At 64.9% G+C, this 24,531-nt stretch overlaps 1 protein-coding gene across 2 annotated transcripts; it reads right to left on the reverse strand.

Annotated features, from left to right (window-relative positions):
- Nucleotides 1-27: 27 nt before the first annotated feature.
- HSD11B2 (hydroxysteroid 11-beta dehydrogenase 2) lies at nucleotides 28-18,139 on the reverse strand. Of its 2 annotated transcripts, none has more exons than XM_075009202.1 (5): nucleotides 17,855-18,139; nucleotides 3,062-3,274; nucleotides 2,232-2,417; nucleotides 1,010-1,147; nucleotides 28-620 (listed from the first exon to the last, which is right to left on the reverse strand). In XM_075009202.1, the coding sequence occupies exons 1-5, from the start codon at nucleotides 18,111-18,113 to the stop codon at nucleotides 262-264; spliced, it is 1,155 nt and encodes a 384-aa protein (XP_074865303.1). In that variant the 5' UTR covers nucleotides 18,114-18,139; the 3' UTR covers nucleotides 28-261. The 2 variants fall into 2 exon arrangements, with proteins under 2 accessions (XP_074865303.1, XP_074865302.1); XM_075009201.1 differs by having other exon boundaries at nucleotides 1,010-1,177.
- Between the last annotated feature and the right edge of the window lie 6,392 nt (nucleotides 18,140-24,531).

Genomic DNA, 24,531 nt, shown 5'->3' on the forward strand with positions numbered 1-24,531 from the left:
CCGCTCTGCTAGACACTGCAGCCGAAATGAGTTGTGTGAGCTTTGATTCAGACACAGTGGAAAACAGCTCTGCAGTGATTTGATTCGGAGAAAGCAAGCGGGGGTGGGACTGTGCTGATCGGCCCCCTCACCCGCCCACAGCAGCATTGCCCCAGCTGGGCCACATGCTCATGGGGCCTTGGCTTCCCCTGCTCTGGCTCCTGGGAGTATAGAGTGAGCGGATCCCCGTGGCCATTCTTCGCGCTAGCCTGCGGGGGAAGGTCAGTCTTGCTTGCAGCCATCCTGGCAGGGCCGCAAGGCCCGGGGCAGTCCTTGGCTGATGAAGAACTTTTTGAGGACGCAGTCTCTGGTGGCGTGGGGCAGGTAGTGGTGCATGAAGTAGAGGAGCCAGGTGCCCTTCCCCGGATAGTAGCGCGCCGAGGGGCTGGCTAGGAGGAGGGCATCAGTGATGCAGTTCACCACTGGGCTCAGATCCTCGTTGGCCCTTGTAATGAATTCAATAAACTGGTCATTGGCCTCATGGATGTAGTCCTCCCCGTAGGCCTGCAGCAGGGTGGCAGGCAGGGTGGCCAGCAGCTGCTGCTTCTTCTCGTGCCAGAAGGCAGGCTCAAAAGCCTTCCCTGGAAAGAGCCGGCTGTGCGTGAGCTCTGGAACCCCGCTGCCCAGGTGTCCTGTGTACTGGTCCTCCCTCCCCCAGGGCTTCAAGAGCTGGGGAACTTCCCCAGCTCCCTGCCCTGGACTCAAGACTAGGGCCCGCTGGCAGTGCTGAGTGATGCCCCAGGCAGACGAGGGAGCCAGGCCAGCGTTCCCTGCAAGCCAGGAGTGAGGCCGGCAGCAGGTTGTGAGCAGTGAGCCACATCCCGGCTCAGGCCGTTGCGCTACCAAAAGGGGAGCAAAGGCAAGTTGGGTGTGTGACTTTCCAGCGGCCAGGGATGGAGCTTGTGCACCGGCTCTGCTGGCTGAGCCTCACGAAGGTCCCTCCTCTCCCCTCCCCGGCCAGGGCGCTTACCAGTTTTGAAGGAGCCAGGTAGGATCAAGCTCACTTTGACACCCCAGGGCTGCAGCTCGTTGCGGAGCGTGTCCATGAGGTGGGTGAGTGCAGCTTTGGAGGCCCCGTAGGCGGCCAAGCACAGGAAGGGCATGTCACCTGGGGGGGAGCACAGGAAGGGCATGTCACCTGGGGGGGAGCACAGGCTGGTGCCCTACGGTCAGTGCCAGGGCTCTGTGAGACAGCCCTGATGCGTCATTTCTCCCTTCCACCTGTGAAATAAATGGTGTCCTGCACTGAGGCCTGTGGGGCTGTGCACCACCCATAGCAACAGAGGGGTGGCCCCTGACTCTCTCCTGGGCGGCTGCCTAAGCTCCCAGGGAACCCCAGTCAGCACCATAGCCTCGCAAGGCGCTCAGCATCAAACCTGCCCGCCGGGCTGCCGGGCGAGCACCGCCTGTCGTGGTCTGCACAGGGTGTTACGGGGCTAGCGCCGGGCTGGGGCCCAGCAGGCAGATAGGCGCCTCCTCGGGTCGAAGCTGGGGCCAATTCCACCCCCCCCACAACCTCCATTGGAAAATGCTGCGGCGCTGCCCCCGGCCACCCTGCAGGCACCTCCTGCACTGGCTCGGCTGGTGCCTCCCCTGGGGCCTGCTGCCAGCGAGAGGGGCAGCCGCCGAGGGCCCCCTGGAAAGGCTGCAGGAGAGTCGCTCCGCTCTTCCATGTGGCTCCCGAGGGTGGGGGCCCAGTGGCCTGCCCTGGGCGGTGCTAAGGGCTGTGTGCCCTGAGGCCCTGCCCACTCCAGGGGCACGGAGCCGCCCCCCCCCACCTTGCACTTGGCTGTTGGCCTCCACTGTCCCCCCCGCTATCCCACCTTCTCCTGGGGGCGAGAAGGTGCACAGTGGGTCCGTGGCCACGTCGCCTGCCGGGAGGGGTGGTCTGGCTGAGCGCCTGGGGCCATGGGGCCGGGGCAGGGCTCGGCGGCGTGTGGGAGCAGAGCCGTCCAGGCGATCTGCCCGCTGGGGTCTTCCTGGTGCGTGGGGGTGGGGGAGGCACAGGTGGCTTCAGGAGTTGCTTTGGGGGACGCTAACCCCTGGACACAGGGCAGCCAGCTACAGCTGCCGGGAACCCTGGGCCTGGCTGTGGGTGGTGGGAGGGACCGCCAACTCCCTGCCTGTTTGGTTCAGTTCTCTTTGGTCGCTGCCTGGCACGCAGTCCCTCCCCAGCAGGGCCCAGCCTGTACCTGCCGGGCTGCTGACGGTCACAATCCGGCCCCGGGAGGAGCGGAGCGGGGGCAGCAGCGCCTGCGTGAACGCCAGGGTGCCGAAGAAGTTGACGTCCATGCAGGTGCGGAAGTGGCAGAGCTGGGAGAGCTCGGTGTCGGCCAGGTGGGTGTTAAAGCCTGCGTTGTTCACCAAGCCCCAGAGCCCTGCGGGGAGAGGTGCGCCGTGCGAGGGCGTCAGCGGGGCAGCGGTGGGGGACCGCCCCGGCCGGATGCTCCCCATAGTTCAAGCAGCCCTCGCCCTGGGGCGGGGAGGAAGCGCTCCCACTACAGAGGGTCCCCGCTGTGACTGGGCTACCCCACCCAGCGGTGCTTCCCCAGGAGACGGGGACTCTGCCCATAGCGCCTCCGTGCACCTGCGAAGCTGCAGCTGCAGCGACAGGGCGAGGGGAGCGCGAAGCAGGGGTAGCCCCTGCCAGGAAGGAGCTGGGGAGCCCACAGCAGACTTCCCGGCAGATCCCGCTGGGACCAGTCTAGCAGCAGGGCCAGGGCAGGGCTCCCGCTCGCTTTTTCCATCCTGGGGCAGAACAAACTGTGCGTGTGGCCGGACGCCACCTACAGAACCAGGCTGCTGGCTGGGGGGTGCTCTGCCAATCGGCTGGCTGGCACCTGAATCGCTCCTGGGCAGCTGCCCCAGCACTCGGCTCACAGGGAGCTCTGGTCTGGGATTCTCCTCCACAGTCCAAGGTCATGGCCCTAGGAGAGCATGGCTGGGGGCGTGGGACGGGCGCGCCCCTTTTCAGTGCCCCCAGGGTTGTGGTTTGGAGGGGCCTGAGCAGCCAGGCCCCTACCTGTGCCGGCTGTCTGCAGCAGGATTAACTGCTGGGCTTTCTGGATGTCATCGGGCTTGGTCAGGTCCATCTGCAGCAGGGTGAGCCTGGGCGAGCAGCTCTGCCGGAGCTCCTTGGCACCAGGGCCCTCCAGGTCCAGCACGCTCGCGAACACCTTGAAGCCCAGGGAGTCCAGGTGGTGAGCGGTCTGCTTGCCAAAGCCAGAATCGCAGCCTGGGGAGAGCCAAGGGAGGGGGCTCAGCGAGCGCGCGGGAGGCCCGGCCTGGCCCCCAGCCGGCCGAGGGACACAGACGGGCACCGTCTGGCGGGGCGAGAAGCCGGCACTGCAGCGCGTACCCCGGTAGGCAGGGCCTGGGCCAGGCTGCGGAACGGTCTCGAGCCACCAGCGTTTGCAGTGAGACCCTGGGAAGAGCCCTCGCGGTTCCTGGGGCGGCTCCTGCGCAGGCCTGTGACTTGAGCGGCAGCTTCTGCCGCGTCAGCAATGGTGCCACGAGGCTGCTCTCATTGAGTCTGCCAGTTGCAAAGAGCTCTGCAGCTGCCCAGCACCCAAGCAGGCTTTTCCTGGGGAGCCGCCCAACCTCCGCGAGGCAGCCTGCCCCTGGCTGTAGCACGCACCATGGCACCGAGCCCTAGCCCATGGCACCAGGCACAAAGCCAGCGGTGCAGTGAGCGCGTGCACAGACCTGGCCAGCCCGCCCCTCGCCTCCCCACAAGCGGGTGAACCTGTTTTAGGCCCTGGAAACTGGCACCTCTACTCCTCGAGCGCAGCCTGAGGCCCGCGGGTAAGGCAGCACCCGGTCTGGGGCCTGGCTGAGGCCTTCAGTAGGCCCCTGTCACCACAGGAGCGCTCCCCACACCAAGGCACGCTCCTTTCCCACCCCTCAGCTGCCAGCGGCCCTCCTCCCTCTTCCCACGCAGCCGGGCCTTGCTCAGGCATGCGTCTGCCAAGAGGCAGCAAGGCGAGGGCCCGGCCCCACAAGGCCATGACCTGGCACAGGGATTTATTAGCTCGCTTAGCTGGTGCTTGTACCTCACGGAGGAGGGAAAAAAAGGCTCTTTTATCTCCAAACCCATCACACGGGCACCGCTCTAAAAATAGCCACAGCTAAACACACCCTCGAGCATTCATGGAGCCAAGCCAGGGGCCGGCTGGCTGGCCAGGTGACACCACCATGCAGAACCTGTGCCCTGCCCTGAGCTGGTTTATAGAGGTTACCGCATCTCCCCTCACCACAGCCAGCCCCAAGCATGCAACTCACCGAGGCAGGCGGCCCCGTCAGCTGATCTTCAGCACAAGGTGGACATTGGGGGGGGGGGTTAATTAACCTGGCTTTTCAGCCCCATTTCCACCCAGCCCTGAAGGCTGGAAGCTTTCATTTTACGAAGCATGAGGGGAGAGCCTCCCTGCCTCACCTGACTCCTGAAGCTGGGGCTTGGGGCCTGGCACCACGTAGCACAAGGCCAGCGGTGAACGCCAGCAGCACCGCCCAGCTGACTGGGCTCTCCCGGTGGTCAGTCGCTGATCAGACATGCCATCGCACCAGGCCAGGCAGCACAAGGCTTGGCCTGGATGCAGAGGCTGGCTAACAGCTGGGGCTGACAGCTGAAAGCCCAGCAGCAGCCATGCGAGGGCTTTGCAACCCATCCTGGCCTTTCAGGGGCGAGCGCCTGGCTCCAGTGGTTGACAAGGCAGTTGCAGCCTGGAAAATGCTTCCGTCCCTGGCTGGTTTTAGCTGTCTGGAGCTCGAGTCCAGTTCCAGCCCCAGCCGGGGGCGGGGGCGGGGGCGCGACCAAAAGGCTCCACAAAGGATCTCTAGCGAAGGAGGGAACCCGCTGGCCAGAGGGAAATAGCGCAGCTCTCCAGCACACGTTCAGCGAGTCCGGTCGTCCCACCGTGCAGTGCGGGGAAATACGGCCAGCGAGGAGTCGCTCCTTTCAGCTCAGCTCCCTCCAGACCCGTCCAGCAGGCCGGCATTAACCCCAGCGCAGGGCAAGCGGGCGCCACCCATTAGCGTACGCCGACGGGCGCGGCTGCTGCGGCGCAGCCGTGTTTGACAGTGGGGACGCTCCCTGAAGTTACAGCCTTGCTAGGGTTGCCGACCTCAGTGCGCGCTGTTCTGCCAGCGGGCGGCTCATGCGCCTCCCCAAGGAGCAGGGAGCCCGCTATTTTTTGCAGCCAGGGGAAAAATAAATGTTGTTCTATACACGGAGGCGTGTGCTGACGGACACCACCCATAGGGGCACAGGGTGTCGCCGGGGGGCTCTGCCAATCAGCCGGGCAGCACCTGAACCTCTCCTGGGCGCCTGCCCCAGCGCTCGGCTGACAGGGAAGGCTGCCCAGGAGTAGGCGCTCGTGTGGGCTGCTGCCCAGCACCGGCTACGCTGCACCACGGAGCCGTGTGGCCCTGTCACACCCCTGCGAGACGGCCCTGAGCGCAGACCAGCCCAGCAGTGCCAAGCAAGAGTAGCACCTGCTTCTCACCAGGCAGCTGCGTCCTGCTGAAGCCAGTGGGATTCCTCAGGGGCGTCCGTGAGGGGGGCAGCGGCTGGGCCCGAATTCCCCCGTACCAAACAAGATTCAGTAGCAATGTCAGACTGGCCCGTATCACTGCAGCCACCTGCCAGGCCAATGCCCTGCTCCAGTCCTTGCCGGGCCCGCAGCCTTCTCCTGGGCCGTGAGCGCATTCAACCAGCACCTTGCTCGGGGCGCTCTGGGGGCTTCTTACAGGGCACGGGGCAACCCTGGCGCAGCAATTCTCTGCCTGCGTGGCCTCCACGAGGGTTGGCCTCTCCCTGCCCGAGCCCTGCCAAGCCAAACAGGCCAGTGCCTCCTTGTTAGGCACAGGCTCTGCCTTGCAAGCAGCCCAGATGAGACCCTAACTCCCAGCTGTGCGCCCCCCCCACACCATCCTGATTTCACCCCAGCAACACCAGCCTGCGGGCTGGTGGGCCGGCACCTGGGCCAGGGGTGCTCGGGCACAGCAGCTCACATGGCACAGTCACTGCACCCTCCCTGTGATGTCACACCAAGTCCTTCTGGGGGGCCGGGGGCGGCTGAGTGGCGAGTACTGGACTCTTGGGGCGGTGATGCGGGACAGGCAAGCTGCCAGCATCGCCCTGTGTCCAGGAGCCCAGACAGAGCCCTCCAACAGGCAGGCCCGGCGACCTCCCCGGACGCAGCAGGGCCCCAGCTCGGCTGGCTCCCCAGCCTGCGTGGAGCACGGCGCGAGAGCCTGGTGCGCTGGGCAGGTGAGGGCACAGAACACAGGGCTGCTGAGTGACTTGCAGCGGTCCGGGGGGTGGGGGGTCACCTGCTCCCCGCCTGCTCCACAGGGCACCTTCAGTCTCACTGTGCTGCCAGGGGACGTAGGTGCACGAGGCAAAAAGCAGGAAAACCAAGAGCCAACCCCGCCCCCCCATTGGCCCAGCTCAGCCATGGCCCCGCAGAGAGCCCAGGGCCCCACTGCCGGGCAGGACGCCCACCCTCCCCAGCGCCAGCAGCAGCGCCTCACCAAGCACCGTCCCACGCTACTGCCTGGCCCCGGGGGGTGGGGGGCGTCTGGTCAGAGGGGCACACCCAGGAGCTGGGCCCAGGCCCTGTGGGACAGCCACGTGGCCCATTCTGCTGAGCCAGGGCCTGGCTTGTCGCCCAGCACTGGCTGCGGCACCAAGGCCGGCTCCGAGGCGGCTGCCCGGGACCAGGCTGTTGGGGGTGCCAGGCAGGCAGGGCGGTTTCTAGCACCCGCTAGAGGCACCGCTCGGCGCTGCTGGACACCCGCATGCAGCCCCACGCGCTGCCTCAGCCGAGCTGCGCCCAAGGGGCCTCCCTGGAGCAGGGCTGTGCTCAGGCCCAGGCCCCAGCGTGGGGTGGGGAGGACCTGGTGCACCTGCAGGTAGCCTGTGCGGGGGGGTGGGGGCAGCAGCCTGGCAATAAACAGCAGAACAGGCTGTTCTCCAGGCTGGCGCGGCCCTGAGAGCGCCTGGGCCAGGCTCCGGCAGCATCAACCCTGACCAGCGCGGGCCGGGCCTGGCAAAGGGCACAGCTCCTGTTCTGCGCTCTGCACCCCCCTTCCACCTTGCGCATGCCCCCCCCGTGCCCCTCCAGCCTGCCCCCTCCCCTGTGCCCCCCCGCCTGCACGCTGCCCCCCCGCTGCCCCCTCCCCTGTGCCCCCCCGCCTGCACGCTGCCCCCCCGCTGCCCCCTCCCCTGTGCCCCCCCGCCTGCACGCTGCCCCCCCCTGTGCCCCCTGCCTGCACGCTGCCCCCCGCTGCCCCCTCCCCTGTGCCCCCCCGCCTGCACGCTGCCCCCCCGCTGCCCCCTCCCCTGTGCCCCCTGCCTGCACGCTGCCCCCCGCTGCCCCCTCCCCTGTGCCCCCTCCCCTGTGCCCCCTGCCTGCACGCTGCCCCCCGCTGCCCCCTCCCCTGTGCCCCCTCCCGTGCCCCCTGCCTGCACGCTGCCCCCCCCGCTGCCCCCTCCCCTGTGCCCCCCCGCCTGCACGCTGCCCCCCGCTGCCCCCTCCCCTGTGCCCCCCCCGCCTGCACGCTGCCCCCCGCTGCCCCCTCCCCTGTGCCCCCTCCCCTGTGCCCCCTGCCTGCACGCTGCCCCCCGCTGCCCCCTCCCCTGTGCCCCCTCCCGTGCCCCCTGCCTGCACGCTGCCCCCCCCGCTGCCCCCTCCCCTGTGCCCCCCCGCCTGCACGCTGCCCCCCGCTGCCCCCTCCCCTGTGCCCCCCCCGCCTGCACGCTGCCCCCCGCTGCCCCCTCCCCTGTGCCCCCTCCCCTGTGCCCCCTGCCTGCACGCTGCCCCCCGCTGCCCCCTCCCCTGTGCCCCCTCCCGTGCCCCCTGCCTGCACGCTGCCCCCCCCGCTGCCCCCTCCCCTGTGCCCCCCCGCCTGCACGCTGCCCCCCGCTGCCCCCTCCCCTGTGCCCCCCCTGCCTGCACGCTGCCCCCCCTGCTGCCCCCTCCCCTGTGCCCCCCCGCCTGCACGCTGCCCCCCGCTGCCCCCTCCCCTGTGCCCCCTGCCTGCACGCTGCCCCCCCGCTGCCCCCTCCCCTGTGCCCCCCCTGCCTGCACGCTGCCCCCCGCTGCCCCCTCCCCTGTGCCCCCCCTGCCTGCACGCTGCCCCCCGCTGCCCCCTCCCGTGCCCCCCCTGCCTGCACACTGCCCCCCCGCTGCCCCCTCCCCTGTGCCCCCCTGCCTGCACGCTGCCCCCTCCCTTGTGCCCCCCCTGCCTGCACGCTGCCCCCTCCCTTGAGCTCCCCCGCCTGCACGCTGCCCCCCCGCTGCCCCCTCCCTTGTGCTCCCCCGCCTGCACGCTGCCCCCCCCGCTGCACTCTCCCCTGTGGCCCCCCCCCGCCTGCACGCTGCCCCCCCCCGCTGCACTCTCCCCTGTGGCCCCCCCCCGCCTGCACGCTGCCCCCCCCCCGCTGCACTCTCCCCTGTGGCCCCCCCCCACCTGCACGCTGCCCCCTGCCACGTGCTCCCCAAAAGTGCATGGCCAGTGGGGCAGCCAGGCCCTCAGGAAAACAGATCCCCACCCCCCCGGGCCCCTGCCCCTCGGGGACTGGGCACCCCATTTCTGCCCCAGGCCAGCCAGCTGGCCCGGAAGTCAGCCAGTGTTCAGGGGTTGCCAGGCAGAGACACCGGGGGCTGCAGTTCCGGAGCGGCAGGGGGCACCCGGCCAGGTGGGCAGCACCCCACACTGAGGCGCACGGTTCTGGGGCGCTTGGTCCCGCTGGCCGAAAGGAAGGCTCAGCAGCCCCATGGACAGAGCACCCTTCCTGGGTGCGGGGGGCCACAGTGGCTGGGCTCCGGCTTGCGGAGCTGCCCTGCTCATGCTGCCAAGAGGCAAAGCGCTGCCCTGCTCGCGGCGGAGCCGAGGGCTCCCTCCCACCGCTGCCGGGCTGGGCACAGGCCTCTCCCAGCCACTGGCCCACTTCTCATGGCCTGGCCCAGCCGCGGCAATGCGGAGCCGCAGCAGCAGAAGCCAGGAGATGGCGGTGCACCTGGGAGAGGAAACCCATGTGTGGCTGGGCCTGAAGGCTGCCTCACGCCTCCCCGCCGGGCATAGCTACAGGTTCCCCACCCTCAGCCAGTGTCCCACCAGCTGCCAGCCCTGCGGCCTGGGGCAGGTTCTAGGACAGTGACCGCGAAGGGCCCTGCCTGTCCCTCACTCCCACCCCTGAGCTCCGCACATGCAGCTCTGTCCCCCTCACTTCCAGCCTCAGTTTGTGGCCCAGCTCTCCCCGTGTCCGGCACCGCCAGGTCCGGTCTCTGCCTGCACAGCAGCACCCCCTCCCTGCCAGCCTCACTGGGCATGTGGCGCATGGGGGGATAACCACTAACGAGGCTGCAAGCAGTGACCGAGGGTCAGGGCCTGGAGGCCTTTGCTCATGGAAGTCCACAGCTCCCTCCACCGGGACCCCACAGGTGCAGGAGGGAGCGAAGTGGGGCAGAGACCTGGCCCCCACCAACCGGATGGGTTCTCCGGGCCCTGTCCTGGAGCAGAGGAGGAGCCAGTGGGGGGAAAGCTGGCCTCAGCCACACAGCAGCAAGGGCAAGCATGCAAACACAGCACCCCAGCCCAGCAGGCGCCCTCCCTTCCTTGGGGCTGGCGAGATATGAGCCGTCTGCGGCTGGCGTAAACTGGATTTCCTTCCCGCTCCACCCACTTCAGCACCACTTGTAATCCTGCCAAGGACTGGGCTGGATGAATTCCTGCCAGACACGGGCCCTGAAGTTCATACCCAGGCGGAACCAGCTCCTGAGGGTAACCCTGACCTGTCCCTGCCAGCTGCGGCGCCTGGGCCCTCACAGCCACTGCCACGCGGCCTGTGGCCCCTAACCACAAAGCCACATATTTGGAAATGCGCTTTTGTGGGTAGATCCCACGCCACTGGGGCCTGTGCCGTCCGTCTCACTGCTTCCAGCTGGGCCGGAATAAACTTCCCACGCGCTGAGGCAGGGCCGACGGGCACCACTAGGAGGGAGGCATGTTAGTCTGGCGCTCACAAGGCACCAGCCGCCCTGCAGCACCTGCAAGCCTAACACAGGTAGTCATCGGGTGAGGCGCTCCCCTGGCTGAGCTGCACACCCCTGGCCGGAGCAGAACTCCTCGGTGGCACTCCTGCAGCGGAGAGCCCTGCGGCAGGCTGCAGCTGGGGCGTGGCTCTGGCCCAGCGGGTGTTGCGCACATAAATGTTAGTCCCCACAGGGTGCTGGACAGAGGGAGTGGGGTGCAGATGGGAGGGGCCAGCCAAGGGACCAGAGCCCTGCCAGAATGCTGCAAGCTGGCGACACGAGGGGTCAGCTCTCCCCACTCCCCGGGCAGGAAAGCAGCTACTCCCCAGCCCAGAAGGTGGGAGGACAAGGAGGCCCGGCTGGAGGAATTTCCAGCCGCCGTTCTCAGGCTGCTGACACCGGAGACGGTCGGGGACCCACACCCGTCATTGAGCAACCCCGGGCGGGAGCAGCCAAAGCACCTGGGCTCCCCTCCTCGGGCAGCAGGGGCCAGAGACAGGAAACGGAGCAGGCCGGGGCCTTGCAGAAGGCGGCAGAGCTGCCTGAAGGGCTCAGTTAACCTCTGCAGAGCCCCCAGCCTTCTGCAGCGAGAACTGACCCTCAGCGGGCCCTGCTGCCTACAGGGCAGGTGCTCAGGCAGCCCCAAGCTGACCATCCCCCAGAGTAATGGCTACTGTACCCCTACATCCACACTCCCCTCCTGCCAGCGGGGCATCCTCAGCCAGCGCACTTGCAGCCGGGACCTCCCTGCATGCGGATGTAAGGCCAGACCCGCACAGGGGCAGGCTCCGACGCTGCAAACCCAGTGCCAGGTGCTGTTCACCAGGGCCTCTCCACCCCTGTGGGCAGATGAGAGAGAGCCGGCCAGAGCCTGCCAGATAAGGTGCAAGGTGTGTTTCCCAACAGGCGGGAGAAAGCAGCAATAAAGATAAGATTTACTGGGCCATGTCCCCAGGGCTCCCAGCTGCCTTTTATTGGCCATTAGCTCCGCAGCCTGCCCACCCACTCCTGGCACTGCGACGGCAGTGAGGCGCCAGCACCAAGGTCCTGCAGCCCAGCTGCAGCTGCCAGCAGAGGCGCTGGTGGGAGTAATGGGCCACGCGGCTGCCCAGGCTGGCTCCCAGCACTCCCAGGAGGGCCTCTACCGTGCAGGAGCAAGAGCCCCATTCGCCCCTTGGGGAGCAGCTTGAGCCCCCCAGTCCATACTCCCCCCCTCCAGCATGTCAGCGGGGCGGGGACTGGCCAGCACAGCTCAGCTGGCCGGGGGACGGGCTGGCAGGGTCTGAGCCCAGGCGGCTCTGCTTGGCCCGCAGGCGCAGCCCGGTGACGCTGGTGAGAGGGCTGGAGCAAGCCCGTTTCTGTGGCTAGCAGGACAGCCAAGCGCGGCGTGCGGGTGGCTGGGGGGTGGAAAGCTGTGAGGCCGGGGCCTGGCCCTGGGGGCTACACGGGCACCACTGCAGACAGAAAGCTCCAACACAGCCGGGCCCGGGGCTGGCCAGCGCTCCGAGCCCTGCTCCGCGTCCGCTCTATCACCAGCTCCCTCCGCTGCTCTCCTGCCCGCCACCCGCGGGAGGCTGGAACGGAGTCACCACACCAGGCTGGTCCCGCTCTCATGGCAGGCTCAGCAGTACCCCCGGCAATGTATTCCAGTCGGGCCGCCCCAACAGGCAGGACGTTCTTCCCAACGGCCGACCTCAACCTCCCTGGCTGCAGTTTAACCCCATTGCCCCCTGGCCCAGGAGAACCATCCCTCTGCCTCCCCTTGGGGCACCGGAGAACCGCTCTCAGCCTTCTCTTTTCTAACCTCAGCCACCCAGTGGGCCGGGACCCGGCCTGCACCCCCGGGGCACAGGCATCTATCTCCCACTCACCCAGCTGGGAGTGCAGCCTACAGCCCAGGACGGGTCTGGGGGCAGCGCAGCCGCCAGGCCCCACCGGCTGGGGGAAGCAGGTTGCCGGTGTCAGGTTGGATCCTGGGGAGGGGAACAAAGGAGCGTCTCTGGGGGCAGTGGCCGGCCAGCACCACCTGGGTGTGGCACGAACTTGGGGAGACGGGCAAACGCCTGGCACAGCCCTGGGGCAGGGCAGGGCGGTGCTTCTGTCCCAGCACAGGGAGCTGAACCTGCCGGCAGGATGGGCCCCGGGGGGGGGGCGGGGGCTGAAACCTGGGGGCAGGGGGCCTAGGTCAGCAGCTGGGGCTGGACCGCCCAGGACGTGAAACACCCCCGCCCATCCCCTCTGCCCCCCCCGCTGCCCTCGAACGCCAGGCCTGATGCTGCGCTACCGTCTATGGACGCTCCAGCAGCCCCTGGGGCTGGGGATACGCCGAGGTGGCCAGGGCACACAGCCTGCACCGGGGCTCTACGGAGCCATTGGTTAGGAGCCCCACGGGAAAACTGGAGCCGTTCCGCAGAACAAGGGGCCCCCGGGGCAAGCCCCAGCGGTAGGGACCGAGTTATTCGGTTTCCGGGGAGGGATGTTTGGCCGACGCACGAGCAGCAGAGCCAGAAGTATATGGACCACAAGTCACAACTGGCCCCTGGCCAAGTGTCCTTGGTACCCTTCTGGAGGTGGGTGACAGAGGTGACAGTCGTTTCGCTCTACTTCATTTTCTGGGAGGCAGCTGATTTTGCACCATGAATTGTTTCGAGGAAAACATGAGGCTGCTCCTAACCCGGTTAATAAGTCACTCTGGAAAAATACAATCACTCTGCAGCTGTTCGTGGTAACAGGACATTTACCTGGGAGCCCTGCAGAAGCCTGTCCTTAGCTCCTTCCACTACCAGTGACCAGGAAGATGAGATGACAACACCGCTGAGAAACTTTACTGCTGATACAAAGCTTGACAGGGTGACAAAGTAGGATAAGGCCCAGCCTGGCCACCTGGCCAGCTTGGTACAGTACATTCAAAGGCATGTTTTGGTGTTTTGGCCAAATGCCAAGGCCCATCTCCAGGACCGAGGAGCAGCTAACAGGTGGGGGGACCATCAGGGACAAGAATCAGAGAACAGGGACACCTCGAAGTCATCGGGTCCAGTCCCCTGCCCTCGTGGCAGGACCAAGTGTGTCTAGACCAGCTCCGGAGCTGCACATGGCTCTCTAAGGAGTCAGTTGCGGCTCTGGAGGCTTCCGCCCCGACTCCGCCCTGCCCTGCCACCTCTTAGCCAAAAACCTCCATTGGCAGGGCTGGAACTCACTCAACTGAAGGTTTTGTTTGAGCAGCAGCAAGTGGGGAGCAGGGCAGGGAGCCAGGGAAAGCTGCAGGAGGGGGAGCCCCAGAAAAAGTAGGGCTGGGCCTGGGGAGCCCCAGAGAAAGCTGCGCCAGGTCTGGGGAGCCACGCCGGGTCCGGGGAGTTGCGCTGGGTCCAGGGAGCCACGCCGCATCCAGGGAGCCCCGGGGAGCTGAGCCGGGTCCAGGGAGCCCCGGGGAGCCGTGCTGGGTCCGGGGAGCCGCGGGGAGCCACGCCAGGGGCCGGGGAGCCACGGGGGAGTCGGCAGCGTGCACGGTGATGCCATGCGCCCGGGGAGAGTGGGCTGTATGGCCCCAGAGGGGGGAACTGGGGCACTGTCCCTTAGGCTCCCCCACCACTTGCGTCTTTCACAGTGGCCGGCTCTGGCCAGCTCCCTCCCTGTGCCTGGAGCAGCTGAGCAGCGGTGCCAGGTGAGGCTGGCAGGCTGGGCGCTGCAAGGGGAGGGGAAGGGGGAGCAGGTGCAGGGGGATGTGGGCTGCTGGGTGTCTCTCAGGGGACTCCCTGCCCCTCTTGCAGGCAAGGCACAGCCCCGGGCAGGGCCTGGCCGCAGAGCGCACAGGAGCACCCGACGCTGGGTGCAGGAGGAGCACGTGCCCAGATCTGCTGCCTCCACAGCCGACTCCCTGCCCCACCGCGGCAGGAATGGCCCCAAGCAGCCACACAAGGCAATAGCGACCATTGCTGCTGCGCCCGCACGGCTCCTTTCCGGAGAGCGGGCGCCGCGCGCTGGGAGGCCGGCAAGGCCCACTGCGTGTGCTGCGCCCTGTGCCAGGGTGCGCGGGAAGGGCAGCGGGCACCCTGGGGTGGGGGAAGGGACCCGCGCTGTGACAGAGAAGTGGCAGCAGGAAAGCGGGGCTGGCAGGGGCGGCCGGAGCCGTGCAAGGCGCTGGCACCCATGAGGGGCTTGTGAACAGGCCGCACTGAGCACGTGTGGCCTCAGGAACCAGCGCGTGGGCGCGAAGCTGCAACATCCGGCATTGCCGCGGCTCCGGCAGCGCCGTCTCCCACCCATGGGCGCTGTGGCTCCTGAGCTGCCAATACTGCGAGGAATTTGGGACACGGCTCTTCTTGCTGCTGCGCTTTCAGAGCCGGGTCTGCAGCACCCCGAGAGGCACCTCCAGCCCACTCCTACCTCTCCCCGGCGCTGGCCATGCCACGACCTCCCCAGGCAATTCACACCTGCTTGTGCGCCCCATGCAACGTGCTAAATCCCCCGGCTGTGGCTGGAGAGCGCCGGGTCCCGGCCTGTCACCCAAGGCTGTAGTAGTAGTAGTAGTAGCATCCTTCAGTCTACGTAGACTATGGATTGTGCCCTTCGTAGTTCCATTTGGGATCATCGTTTGCAGCATCGACTGTGACTGTGAAAGCCCACACGAGTGTGACAGTCCTTGCTGCATCTGTTGCATGTGTAATGGGTGTCTGGCACGTCCTTACTGTGCTTTCTGTGCACTCGCTTCTCCTCTGCTAGCTGTCTCATCCTCATCTCACCCTTCTGAAGGCTCTTGTGTAGTTCCTGCCTCCATCTGCTGCGATCGTCTGCCAGCTCCTCCCAGCTGTCCGGCTCGATGTCTACCTCCCTGAGGTCCCTCTTGCAAACATCTCTGTAGCGCAACTGGGGGCGTCCGGGAGGTCTTTTGCCAGACGCTAGCTCGCCATACAGGGTGTCTTTTGGGATCCTTCCCTCGTTCATCCTGCGGAGGTGGCCAAGCCAGCGGAGCCGCCGCTGCCTGAGGAGGGTGTGCATGGTTGATTCCAGCTTGCTCAAAGATGGTGGTGTTGGACACTCTGTCCTTCCACGATATTCCAAGGATGCGCCTGAGGCAACGCAAGCGGAAGACGTTCAGCCTCTTTTCCTGGCGGGCGTACAGCCTGTTCTGGTCTGGCTCTGGTCTGCAGAAGTGGGTCTGTCCCACGAAAGCTCATCACCTCATAAACTGTTTTGCTAGTCTTTAAAGTGCTACTTGACTGCGTTTTGTTTTGATAAGATCTGATGGGAAACTGTTTGATCCTGCAAGGCTGAAAGCTAAATCCAAGGTGCCGGAAATGCTCATCAGAGATTTGCTGCTCGCAGATGACACTGCTGTAGTGTCTCACACAGAAGACCAGCTTCAGACTGCTGGCTCGGTTCTCCAAAGCGTGCAAGGACTTTGGGCTTTCCATCAGCCTAAAGAAGACAAATGTACTTGCTCAGGACGTTGCTGACCCTCCATCAATCAGCATTGACAACTATTCGTTAGGTCGTCCACGAGTTCACTTACCTCGGGTCCACCATCACTGACCCCCTCTCGTTGGAGTCTGAGCTAAACAGGAGGATGGGAAAAGCAGCCACAACTCTGTCCAGACTCAGCGAGAGAGTGTGGAGTAACAGCAAGCTGTGCACCCACACCGAAATGGAAGTCTACAGAGCCTGCTGTAGCCTGGTCCGGCCCTGGTCTGCGGAAGTGGCTCTGTCCCACCAAAGCTCATCACCTAATACACTGTTTTGCTAGTCTCTAGAGTGCTACTTGGCTGCTTTTTGTTTTGCTCGTGTGCAGACTAGCCCGGCTCCCGCTCTGCTACTAGCCATCAGCTCTTGGGTGCGAAAGATGCCCGCTGGCGAGGATCCCCAGGCCTGCGTCGGGGGAGCGCGAAGATGATCCCGGCCCATGTCGGAGCGGGGACGCAGCCTTGTTTGACGCCGCTCCTGACGCTGAAGACATCCGACCATGTGCTCTCATGTTGGATGGTTCCCCTCATGTCTCCCTGGAACGCCGGATCCCCTCGAGTGAACCCGAGGCTGCGGACAAAGGTTTCTCCTCCCTCCCCCCCGTAACGCCCCCGGCGCGGACCGAGCCCGCCTGGCCCCTCACTCCCGCCCTCCGCCCTCCCCGCTGCTCTTCCCCGGCCGGCACAGCCCGACCTTCGCCTGCTTCTTTGGGCCGGGAGGGATTCAGGGCCGCCCGGCGGCTCGCAGAGCGCCGCAGCCGCAGCCGCAGCCTGTTCCCCCCGGCGGGGCCCGGCGCGGACCGGCAAAGTCCCGGCGCTGCTGCGGGGGCTCCCCCGCCGTGGGAGCGGGCGGCCGGGGTGGGGGGCGCCTGGCCCAGACACGGGCTCCGGCTCCGGCTCCGGCTCCGGCCCAGGCGTGGGGCTGCAGACGCGAGGCCGCGTGTGACCCTGCCGGGGGGGTCGGGCCCCGGGCGGGACTGCGGCGTTTGCTGCCGGGGGGGGTCTGTGCACCGCCGGAGACCCGCGGGGCAGGGGCAGGGCGCCCCACCCCGGCCGCTCGCTTCTCCCGGCAGCGTCCCAAGCCCCCGAGCTGCGCTGGGACCCTTGTCCGAGGGGAGCGGCAGCTGCCCCCGCCTCTCCGTGCCGCGGCGGAGCCCGAGCCGGGCCCAGGCCCAGGCCCAGCCGGGCAGCCCGCAGGCTCGGGAAGCCACTGCCCGGTCAGCGAGCCCCGCTGCACCCAGGGGCAGAACCGCTTTTCCGCGCGGCACTGGCCGGCCTCGACCTCACCGCCGGGGGCCCGGCCCGGCCCGCAGCCCCTGCTACGCCCGCGGGCACCGCGCGATCGGCGCTGGCGATGCCTGTCAGCGTACAGCGCCGAGCACCCGCAGACTGCGCTCCGCCTCCGCCGCCCACCTCCGGCCGCTGGGAAGCGCAGAGGGCCGAAGGGAGAGCGGCCGGGCGGGTGCCGGAGGAGCGTCCCCCGCCTCGGGCTGCCGCCCCCCGGCGCACGGCAGGGACCGGCTCAGGGCACCAGCTCCGCGCACAGCCCGGGACTAACCCCCCGGGAAACGGCGCCTGCTCCGCCGAGGGCTCCAGCGCCCGGCCTGTGCCTGCCGGGAGCGCCCAGTCATCGGGCCGCTGGCCCAGCGGGGAGCCGGGCAGGGCCGCAGAACGGCGCCCCGCGCTGAGCCCCGCTGCCCCCCACGCCGCAGCGCCCGACCCGAGCGGGAGACGTGCGCGCTGGGCGCTGAGACGGGGCCGGGCTGGGGCAAAGGCAGCGCGGGGCACCCAGAGCCCCCGGGCCCGCGCCTCGCCGCACGGCTCTTCCCCGCCCCGCCTGCGGGCACTCAGCGCCCCCAGCTCCCGCGCTGCGGCCCTGCGCGGCTCTGCCACCGGCCGCGCCCCGGCCAGCCCCAGGGCGAAGGCTCCGCCGGCGCCTGGTGCGACTTTCCCAGGGGGTCCCTGCAGCAGCCGGGCCGGAGACTGCTGCGCCAGGCGCCCCCGGGCAGCGCGCTGCGGCCTGGCCCCGGGCACCCCCGGACACCCCCGGGCAGCGCGCTGCGGCCGGACTCCGGACACCCCCAGACACCCCCTGGAAGCGCGCTGCGGCCGGGCCCCGGGCACCCCCGACCACCGAGCTGCGGCCGGGCCCCGGACACCCCCGGACACCCCCTGGAAGCGCGCTGCGGCCGGGCCCCGGACACCCCCGGACACCCCCTGGAAGCGCGCTGCGGCCGGGCCCCGGGCACCCCCAGACACGGAGCTGCGGCGGGGCCCCGGGCACCCCAGGCGGCGGCGGGCGCTGCCAGCCTCACTCACCGGTGACCACCACGGCTTTCCCCGCCGCCGGCAGCCGTCGGGGCTGGGCCAGGCGCGCCAGGGCCAGGCAGGCGGCGGCGGCCAGGGGCGCGCCCAGCGGCAGAGGCAGGCAGGCCTGGCACAGGCAGTGCAGCAGCGCCAGCAGCGCCAGGCGCAGCAGGGCCGGGGCCGAGGCGGGGCGCGGCCGGGAGCGGCCGAGCTGCAGGAGCAGGTGGGCGGCGGAGAGGCCCCACAGGGCGCCGTACACCCAGCACTCCATGGCGCGGCCAGCGGCCGGCCCGGCCCGCCGGCTCCTTATAGCGCGGCGCGGGGGGCGTGTTGCCGGCCCGGCCAGGCCCCGCCAGCTGGAGCCACACCTGGCCCCACCCCGGGGAGCCTCACCGCGCGGCCACACCCGAGCTGCCAGCGCCGAGGAGTCCGCCCAGCCCCAGCCCCCCCGGTTCCCTCCCGACCCGCAGGGGGCCGCGCCGGGGCACAGGTGTCGGCAAAGGGGGAGAGCGGTGGGGGGAGGCAGCAGCGGGGACAGGTGTGGGGGCAGGACAGGTGTCGGGGGGTGTGGGGACAGGTGTAGGTACAGGACAGGTGCTGGGGAAGGTAGCAGCGGGGACAGGTGTCGGGGGGTGTGGGGACAGGTGTAGGTACAGGACAGGTGCTGGGGAAGGTAGTAGTGGGGACAGGTGTTGGGGATGTGGGGACAGGTGTAGGTACAGGACAGGTGCTGGGGAAGGTAGCAGCAGGGACAGGTGTTGGGGGTGTGGGGACAGGTGTAGGTACAGGACAGGTGCTGGGGAAGGTAGTAGTGGGGACAGGTGTTGGGGATGTGGGGACAGGTGTAGGTACAGGACAGGTGCTGGGGAAGGTAGCAGCGGGGACAGGTGTTGGGGGTGTGGGGACAGGTGTAGGTACAGGACAGGTGCTGGGGAAGGTAGTAGTGGGGACAGGTGTTGGGGATGTGGGGACAGGTGTAGGTACAGGACAGGTGCTGGGGAAGGTAGCAGTGGGGACAGGTGTTGGGGGTGTGGGGACAGGTGTAGGTACAGGACAGGTGCTGGGGAAGGTAGTAGTGGGGACAGGTGTTGGGGATGTGGGGACAGGTGTAGGTACAGGACAGGTGCTGGGGAAGGTAGCAGCGGGGACAGGTGTTGGGGATGTGAGGACAGGTGCTGGCTCAGGACAGGTGCTGGGGAAGGTAGCAGCGGAGACAGGTGGTGGGGATGTGAGGACAGGTGCTGGCTCAGGACAGGTGCTAGGGAAGGTAGCAGTGGGGACAGGTGGCCGCTGGTCCTGGTGGCCACCTCCTCCTGTTACACCCCACCTGTCCCAGCCTCCCTCACTACTCCCTGCTCCAGGTGAGAGGTTCTTAAAACCTGTCACCAACACATCACAAATTCTTCCAGTCCCCAAAGAGTGCGGCCACAGTCACAGATCAATATATGCTTGGGTGTTGCCCCCGTCACCACACTGCTTGCCAGTCCTTCAGATCTAATACCTAAAGGGTTATTAACAAGGAAAGACAGACCAGGGTGCGAGAGAGAGAGAGAGATGGTTAAAGCGACACTTTATATCCATCAATGACAGCTACTGAGGCAGCCAGCGATGGTCTGTGCGCATTCTTGAAAGTCGCGGAAAGTCCACCCGTGAGGGGTAAGATTCCAGGTGACATAGTCTTAGTTACTGGAGAACTGGCCAGCTGGAACATGGAACGCTGGAACAGGACCAGGACCAGGCACAGGCACAAAGACAAAGGCTCTTTCAACAGAGATGCTGCTCAGCCCCTTTTACTGTTTTCTCCTGTGGAGGGAAAAAGCCCTGAGAATGTGGATCTCCTGATTTAGGTGGGCTGTTGTGGCAAACTCCTACTGGACAAATCCCAGGAGACTGTCCCAAACCCATCCCTCCCAGTTCTAGTGCTCTCTGAGTCTCTGGCCACCTGCATAGCACAGGCCAGAGCCCTGCCCAGTTCCTGGGCAAAGGAGATCGGACAACCACTTATTTTGCCATGGATGGCAAAGATGAGGCGGACCGCTGCCCTTGGAAGGGTGCCCACCCATCTTCCCCTTTGCTCAGCTCCCTGGAGAGCATCCTGCCTTTTTAAAAAAAAACAGGCTAGTTGTCCCATATGCTGCAAAGCAGGGACCTGACTTTCGGAGCTGACTGGCACAGAGCCGGCTGGAGAGGTGGGCAGGCTCTTTAAACAGGTTGTTTAAAACACACTGTTGCCAGCAGTGTTCCAGGGTGCTGAGGGGTGGGGTGGAGGATGGGCGATGGTACCAGGCTGTGTGGCTGCTGCGCCTTCTTTGCTCACCCATCGGAGGGTAAGTCTCAGGTATTCCCCCCACCCCAACACTGCTGGCGGGTACCAAGGAAGGTGAATCATAGAGGAGGGCTGGATTTGCTCTTCTGGAGGCCACGGTGATTAGGTTTTGTGGGGACCCCCAGATGTGGGGGAACACAGAAATCATAGGTTCAAAATCTGGGAGGAAGAAGGCTCCAGGCTGGGCTGGGCGACGGGGTGAGGGTGCACAAGCTAGGAGTGCATGCTCTGAGGTACAGCCTGGGAAGAAGGGCCTGGGGTGCAGCATGAGGAGCTCCAGGCTAGGGCCCAGGGCTCTGAAGTGTGGGAGGGGGCTCAGCCTGACCCACTGACAGATGGGGGCCAAAGGGAGCAAATTCCTAAGACCCCTGATGATTTAAAAGGCTCTGGGAGCCCCAGACCCTTCCTCGCTTCGGGGAGGCTAGCCCCCCTGCTCCATTCCTTCTGCCTGTGCCTTCCCTCAAAGGCCAGAGCCACTGCCCCACACCCATCGAGAGGAGGTAGAAAAAGGGCAGGGGTAGGGAGCTTGGTTGCCCCACTTGGCACAGGTGTTAATGGTAAATAAGGGAAAGAATTCTTTTTTTAAAACATAGTTCTGGAGTTTCATAATGAGCTGAAAACTGATTAAAAAAAAAGTTAAGTATCCCATGTTACTTTACTAATTGATGCATGGGAAATTAAAACCAGGAAGAACTTTACCTTAGATCCTGTTTGTTTGTTTGACTTTTGAATTAGAGTTGGAGTTAATGGGAGTTGATCCTGCCTGAAGCAGGGGGCTGGACTTGATGACCTCCTGAGGTCCCTCCCAGCCCTATGACTCTATGATCAAGTTTTAGCATTTGCTTGGAAGGGGTGTTTGAACCAGTAGGCTGCAGTCCTTATTGTGATCAGGCCCTGCCCTGCGGAACGGGGGAGCTAGCTAGGCCAGGACTGCAGAGCAGGGCAGGAGAGGATGGCCCAGAGGCAGTGTGATGGGGTTCAGGGGTCCCCCTGCACTGCACCCCATCCGCTGGCAGGAGAGACTCTCACTCAGCAGGTACAACAGCAGGTTTATTAGGCAACAGATGTTCAGTTTTTTACAGAAGCAGCAGCATAGCAGCCAGAGACAGTCCTTCCAACCTGTCCTGGGGGAGAAGACCCCGAGGGGTGCCCCTCTGGGGTGTAGCTTCCCCCTCCTCAGGCTGGCTGCCTTCCAGCTCTCCCTCTTCCTAGCCTTTAACTGCCGCCCCCGATTTAAAACCCAGCTCAGCTCCTCCCTCCTCTTTGTTCAGGCAGAGGTGTTACCTGCCAGTTGTAGCCCCAGGGTCATCCTTAGCCACTGGGAGCTGATCTGCTTGCCTCAGACATCCAGCCTGACTTACACAGGCACTCCCCCCACTCCATCACAGGCAGTAACTAGGAAACAGACACCCTAATTTATCTATTGTAAATACACTGACTATAGTGAAATTTAAATGGGGGAGGGGTAAATTAGCCTAGTAGGTTTCATTCTCTTTTTATACTGCTTCAAAAATATCACATGGTTTACTTTGATCCCGAACCCAGCCCCATGGCTCCTCCCTGCTCCCAGCCTCCTTCCCCCTCATCCCTGACTCCTGCCCTCCTGTACACAACCCCACCCCTGATTTTCTGTAGCTCACTCACATACCTCAGCCCTCCCCCAGCCTCCTGCACCTCTCTTTCACTTCCAGTCCACACTCTGGAGCACAACAAGATGACGACAAGCCAGGCACTTCTATAGAGCAATAACTACTTAATTGTAGGCATAGGGTTTTGAAATATAATAACGCAGTATATCATAGAATCCTAGGTCTGGACAGGACCTCAGGAGGTCATCTAGTCCAGCCCCCTGCCTGAAGCAGGATCAACCCCAACTAAATCATCCCTAGCTAGGACTTTGTCAAGCCGGGACTTAAAAACCTCTAGGGATGGAGACTCCACCACCTCTCTAGGTAACACATTCCAGTGCTTCACCACCCGCCTGGGGAAATAGTTTTTCCTCATATCTAACCTACACCTCTCCCTCTAACTTCAGACCATTGCTCGTTATTCTGCCATCTGTCACCACTGAGAACAGCCTCTCTCCATCCTCTTTAGAGCCCCCTTCAGGAAATTGAAGGCTGCCATCAAATCCCCCCTGACCCTTCTCTTCTGCAAACTAAATAACCCCAAAGCCCTCAGCCTCTCCCCACAGGCCATTTAGACAGGAGCTTGCTCAGCTAATGTTCTATCGACTGTTTGCACGGTATGGGTCTGACGGACCACCACGGAACTTGCTTAACTCCCGGCACTATTAGCAGGCGCCCCGTTTCTCACGTAGGGAAATCTGGTCACCCGATGGCCATTGAGCTGGAAGTGAAGATACATCAGCTGCTGCTAAATTGGTGGATGACCCGAAGAGTAAGTGATGAAGATATGCCATTGCAGGGGATCCAGCCCCAGTCAAAGACAGTGAGTACAGACCGAGGGCAGCCCCCCCGTGCAGGGGCCAGGCATGAAGGCCACCCCGGCAGAACAAGGGGCCGTATTCTAGAGAGAAGTGACCCTGACAAGGACATAGCACACAAGCAACTCGGCATGAGCCCTCAGTGGGACAAAGGGCTTACGGGCCCCTTGGACGGCTGGATAGGGGAGCCATGAGGAGGAGGAGGAGGGGGCAGGCACGTTACTCTGCATGCTGAAAACCCGCAGCTCGTACTGGTGGCTGCATTTCCAACAAGACTCTGAAAACGCAAAAGGGATGCGAAGAACCACAGAAGTGGCCAACGTCTGACTTCGTTTGCTCACTGGGTTTGAGCTTAGCCAAACGGAGCCTGGATTAGGGCGCTCAGGGTGAAACTACTGGATACAAACAGGATCTGTTGGAAAGGCGGAACAAGAGCCAGTGGCTGGAAATTAACACCAGACTGATTAAAGTAGCAAGAAGTCTAAGTCAGGGAAGAGGATTCTCCATTGGAAGAGGTGACCAAGGGAAGCAGTGGACCCATTGTCCCTGGATAGCCACACGTCCCACCTGGCTGCCTCCATGGGATGGCTGCTTTAGCTAAGGTCCCACTACACAGGTCCCGAGGTCCCATGCATCCTAGAACGTGAGCACTGGAAGGGACCGAGAGGCCCTCCAGCCCAGTGCCCTGCCCTTGCAGCAGGACCAAGCACCTTCTATGTCATCTTTTTAAAGTCTGCAGCATACGTCCCTCATTAGGGTGGGTCATCAGTGTGATGGAGTGGGGGGGGGTGCATGTGTGAGTCAGGCTGGATGTCCGAGGCAAGCAGCAGCTCCCAGTGGCTAAGGATGACCCTGGGGCTACAACTGACAGATAACACCTCTGCCTGAACAAAGAGCAGGGAGGAGCTGAGCTGGGTTTTGAATGGGGGCGGCAGTTAGAGGCGAGGAAAAGGGAGAGCTGGAAGGCAGCCAGCCGGAGGAGGGGGAAGCTACACCGCAGAGGGGCACCCCTCGGGGTCCTCTCCCCAGGACAGGTTGGAAGGACTGTCTCTGGCTGCTATGCTGTTGCTTCTGTGAGAAACTGGACATCTGTTGCCTAATAAACCTGCTGTTGTACCTGATGAGTGAGAGTCTCTCCTGCCAGCGGGCGGGGTGCAGTGCAGGGGGACCCCTGAACCCCATCACAATCAGTCCTTCAGGAGCATCTTTGCTATGAATTGAGCCCAGAAGTGAGGGGCTGGAATGAAGACACAGATGGAGGAGCTCTCAGGGTCCTCTTATACCCCCGCTCACGTGGAGGGAGTTCCATTGGTCTTGCTGGGCAAAAGCACATCCCAGGGTGGAGCTTGTCACATGAGCAGGTCGCCTGCCCAGGCACGACTCAGTTCTCTTGTCGGCAGCAGGCGTGGCTTACTTGCTGGTCTGAGTGTTCACAGCAAAGTCCCTCAGATGTCAACTGGCAGCACCTAAGGCCCCTTGTCAGTCAGGTACCCCAATCCCCTTTCACTCCAGGCTGCCAGACCTGCTGCCGCAGTCTCCCAGGAACAAGCATTTGCAATACAAGCACAGAGTCTGTACTCATCACCCCGAACACAAACCCGACACGTGCCCATGAGCCGAGCGCACAGGCTCAGCGAATCAGCAGCTTTCTAGACATTTCACGTCACCCACTTTGAGCAGGGGTTGCAACAACGCTTTGCATGTTCACCTCAGAATCCAAGAAGGTCACAACTGAGAGCTCGGCAGGCAACAGTGAAAGGTCATAAAGTGTCAAAATGCCCCAGTGTGTTGATGGGGCCGGAGCAAGAGGAAGACATACACCGAATTAGTTCAGACAAAGAGGTCTCTGATAGACCTGCGTGACTGTGTCAAGGTCATGCTTGGCAAACAGCCAGCCCTCAACCAAGGCGTGCTGAG

Source organism: Carettochelys insculpta, chromosome 14 (genome assembly GCF_033958435.1).
Source record: "Carettochelys insculpta isolate YL-2023 chromosome 14, ASM3395843v1, whole genome shotgun sequence".
Taxonomy (NCBI): Eukaryota; Metazoa; Chordata; order Testudines; family Carettochelyidae; genus Carettochelys; species Carettochelys insculpta.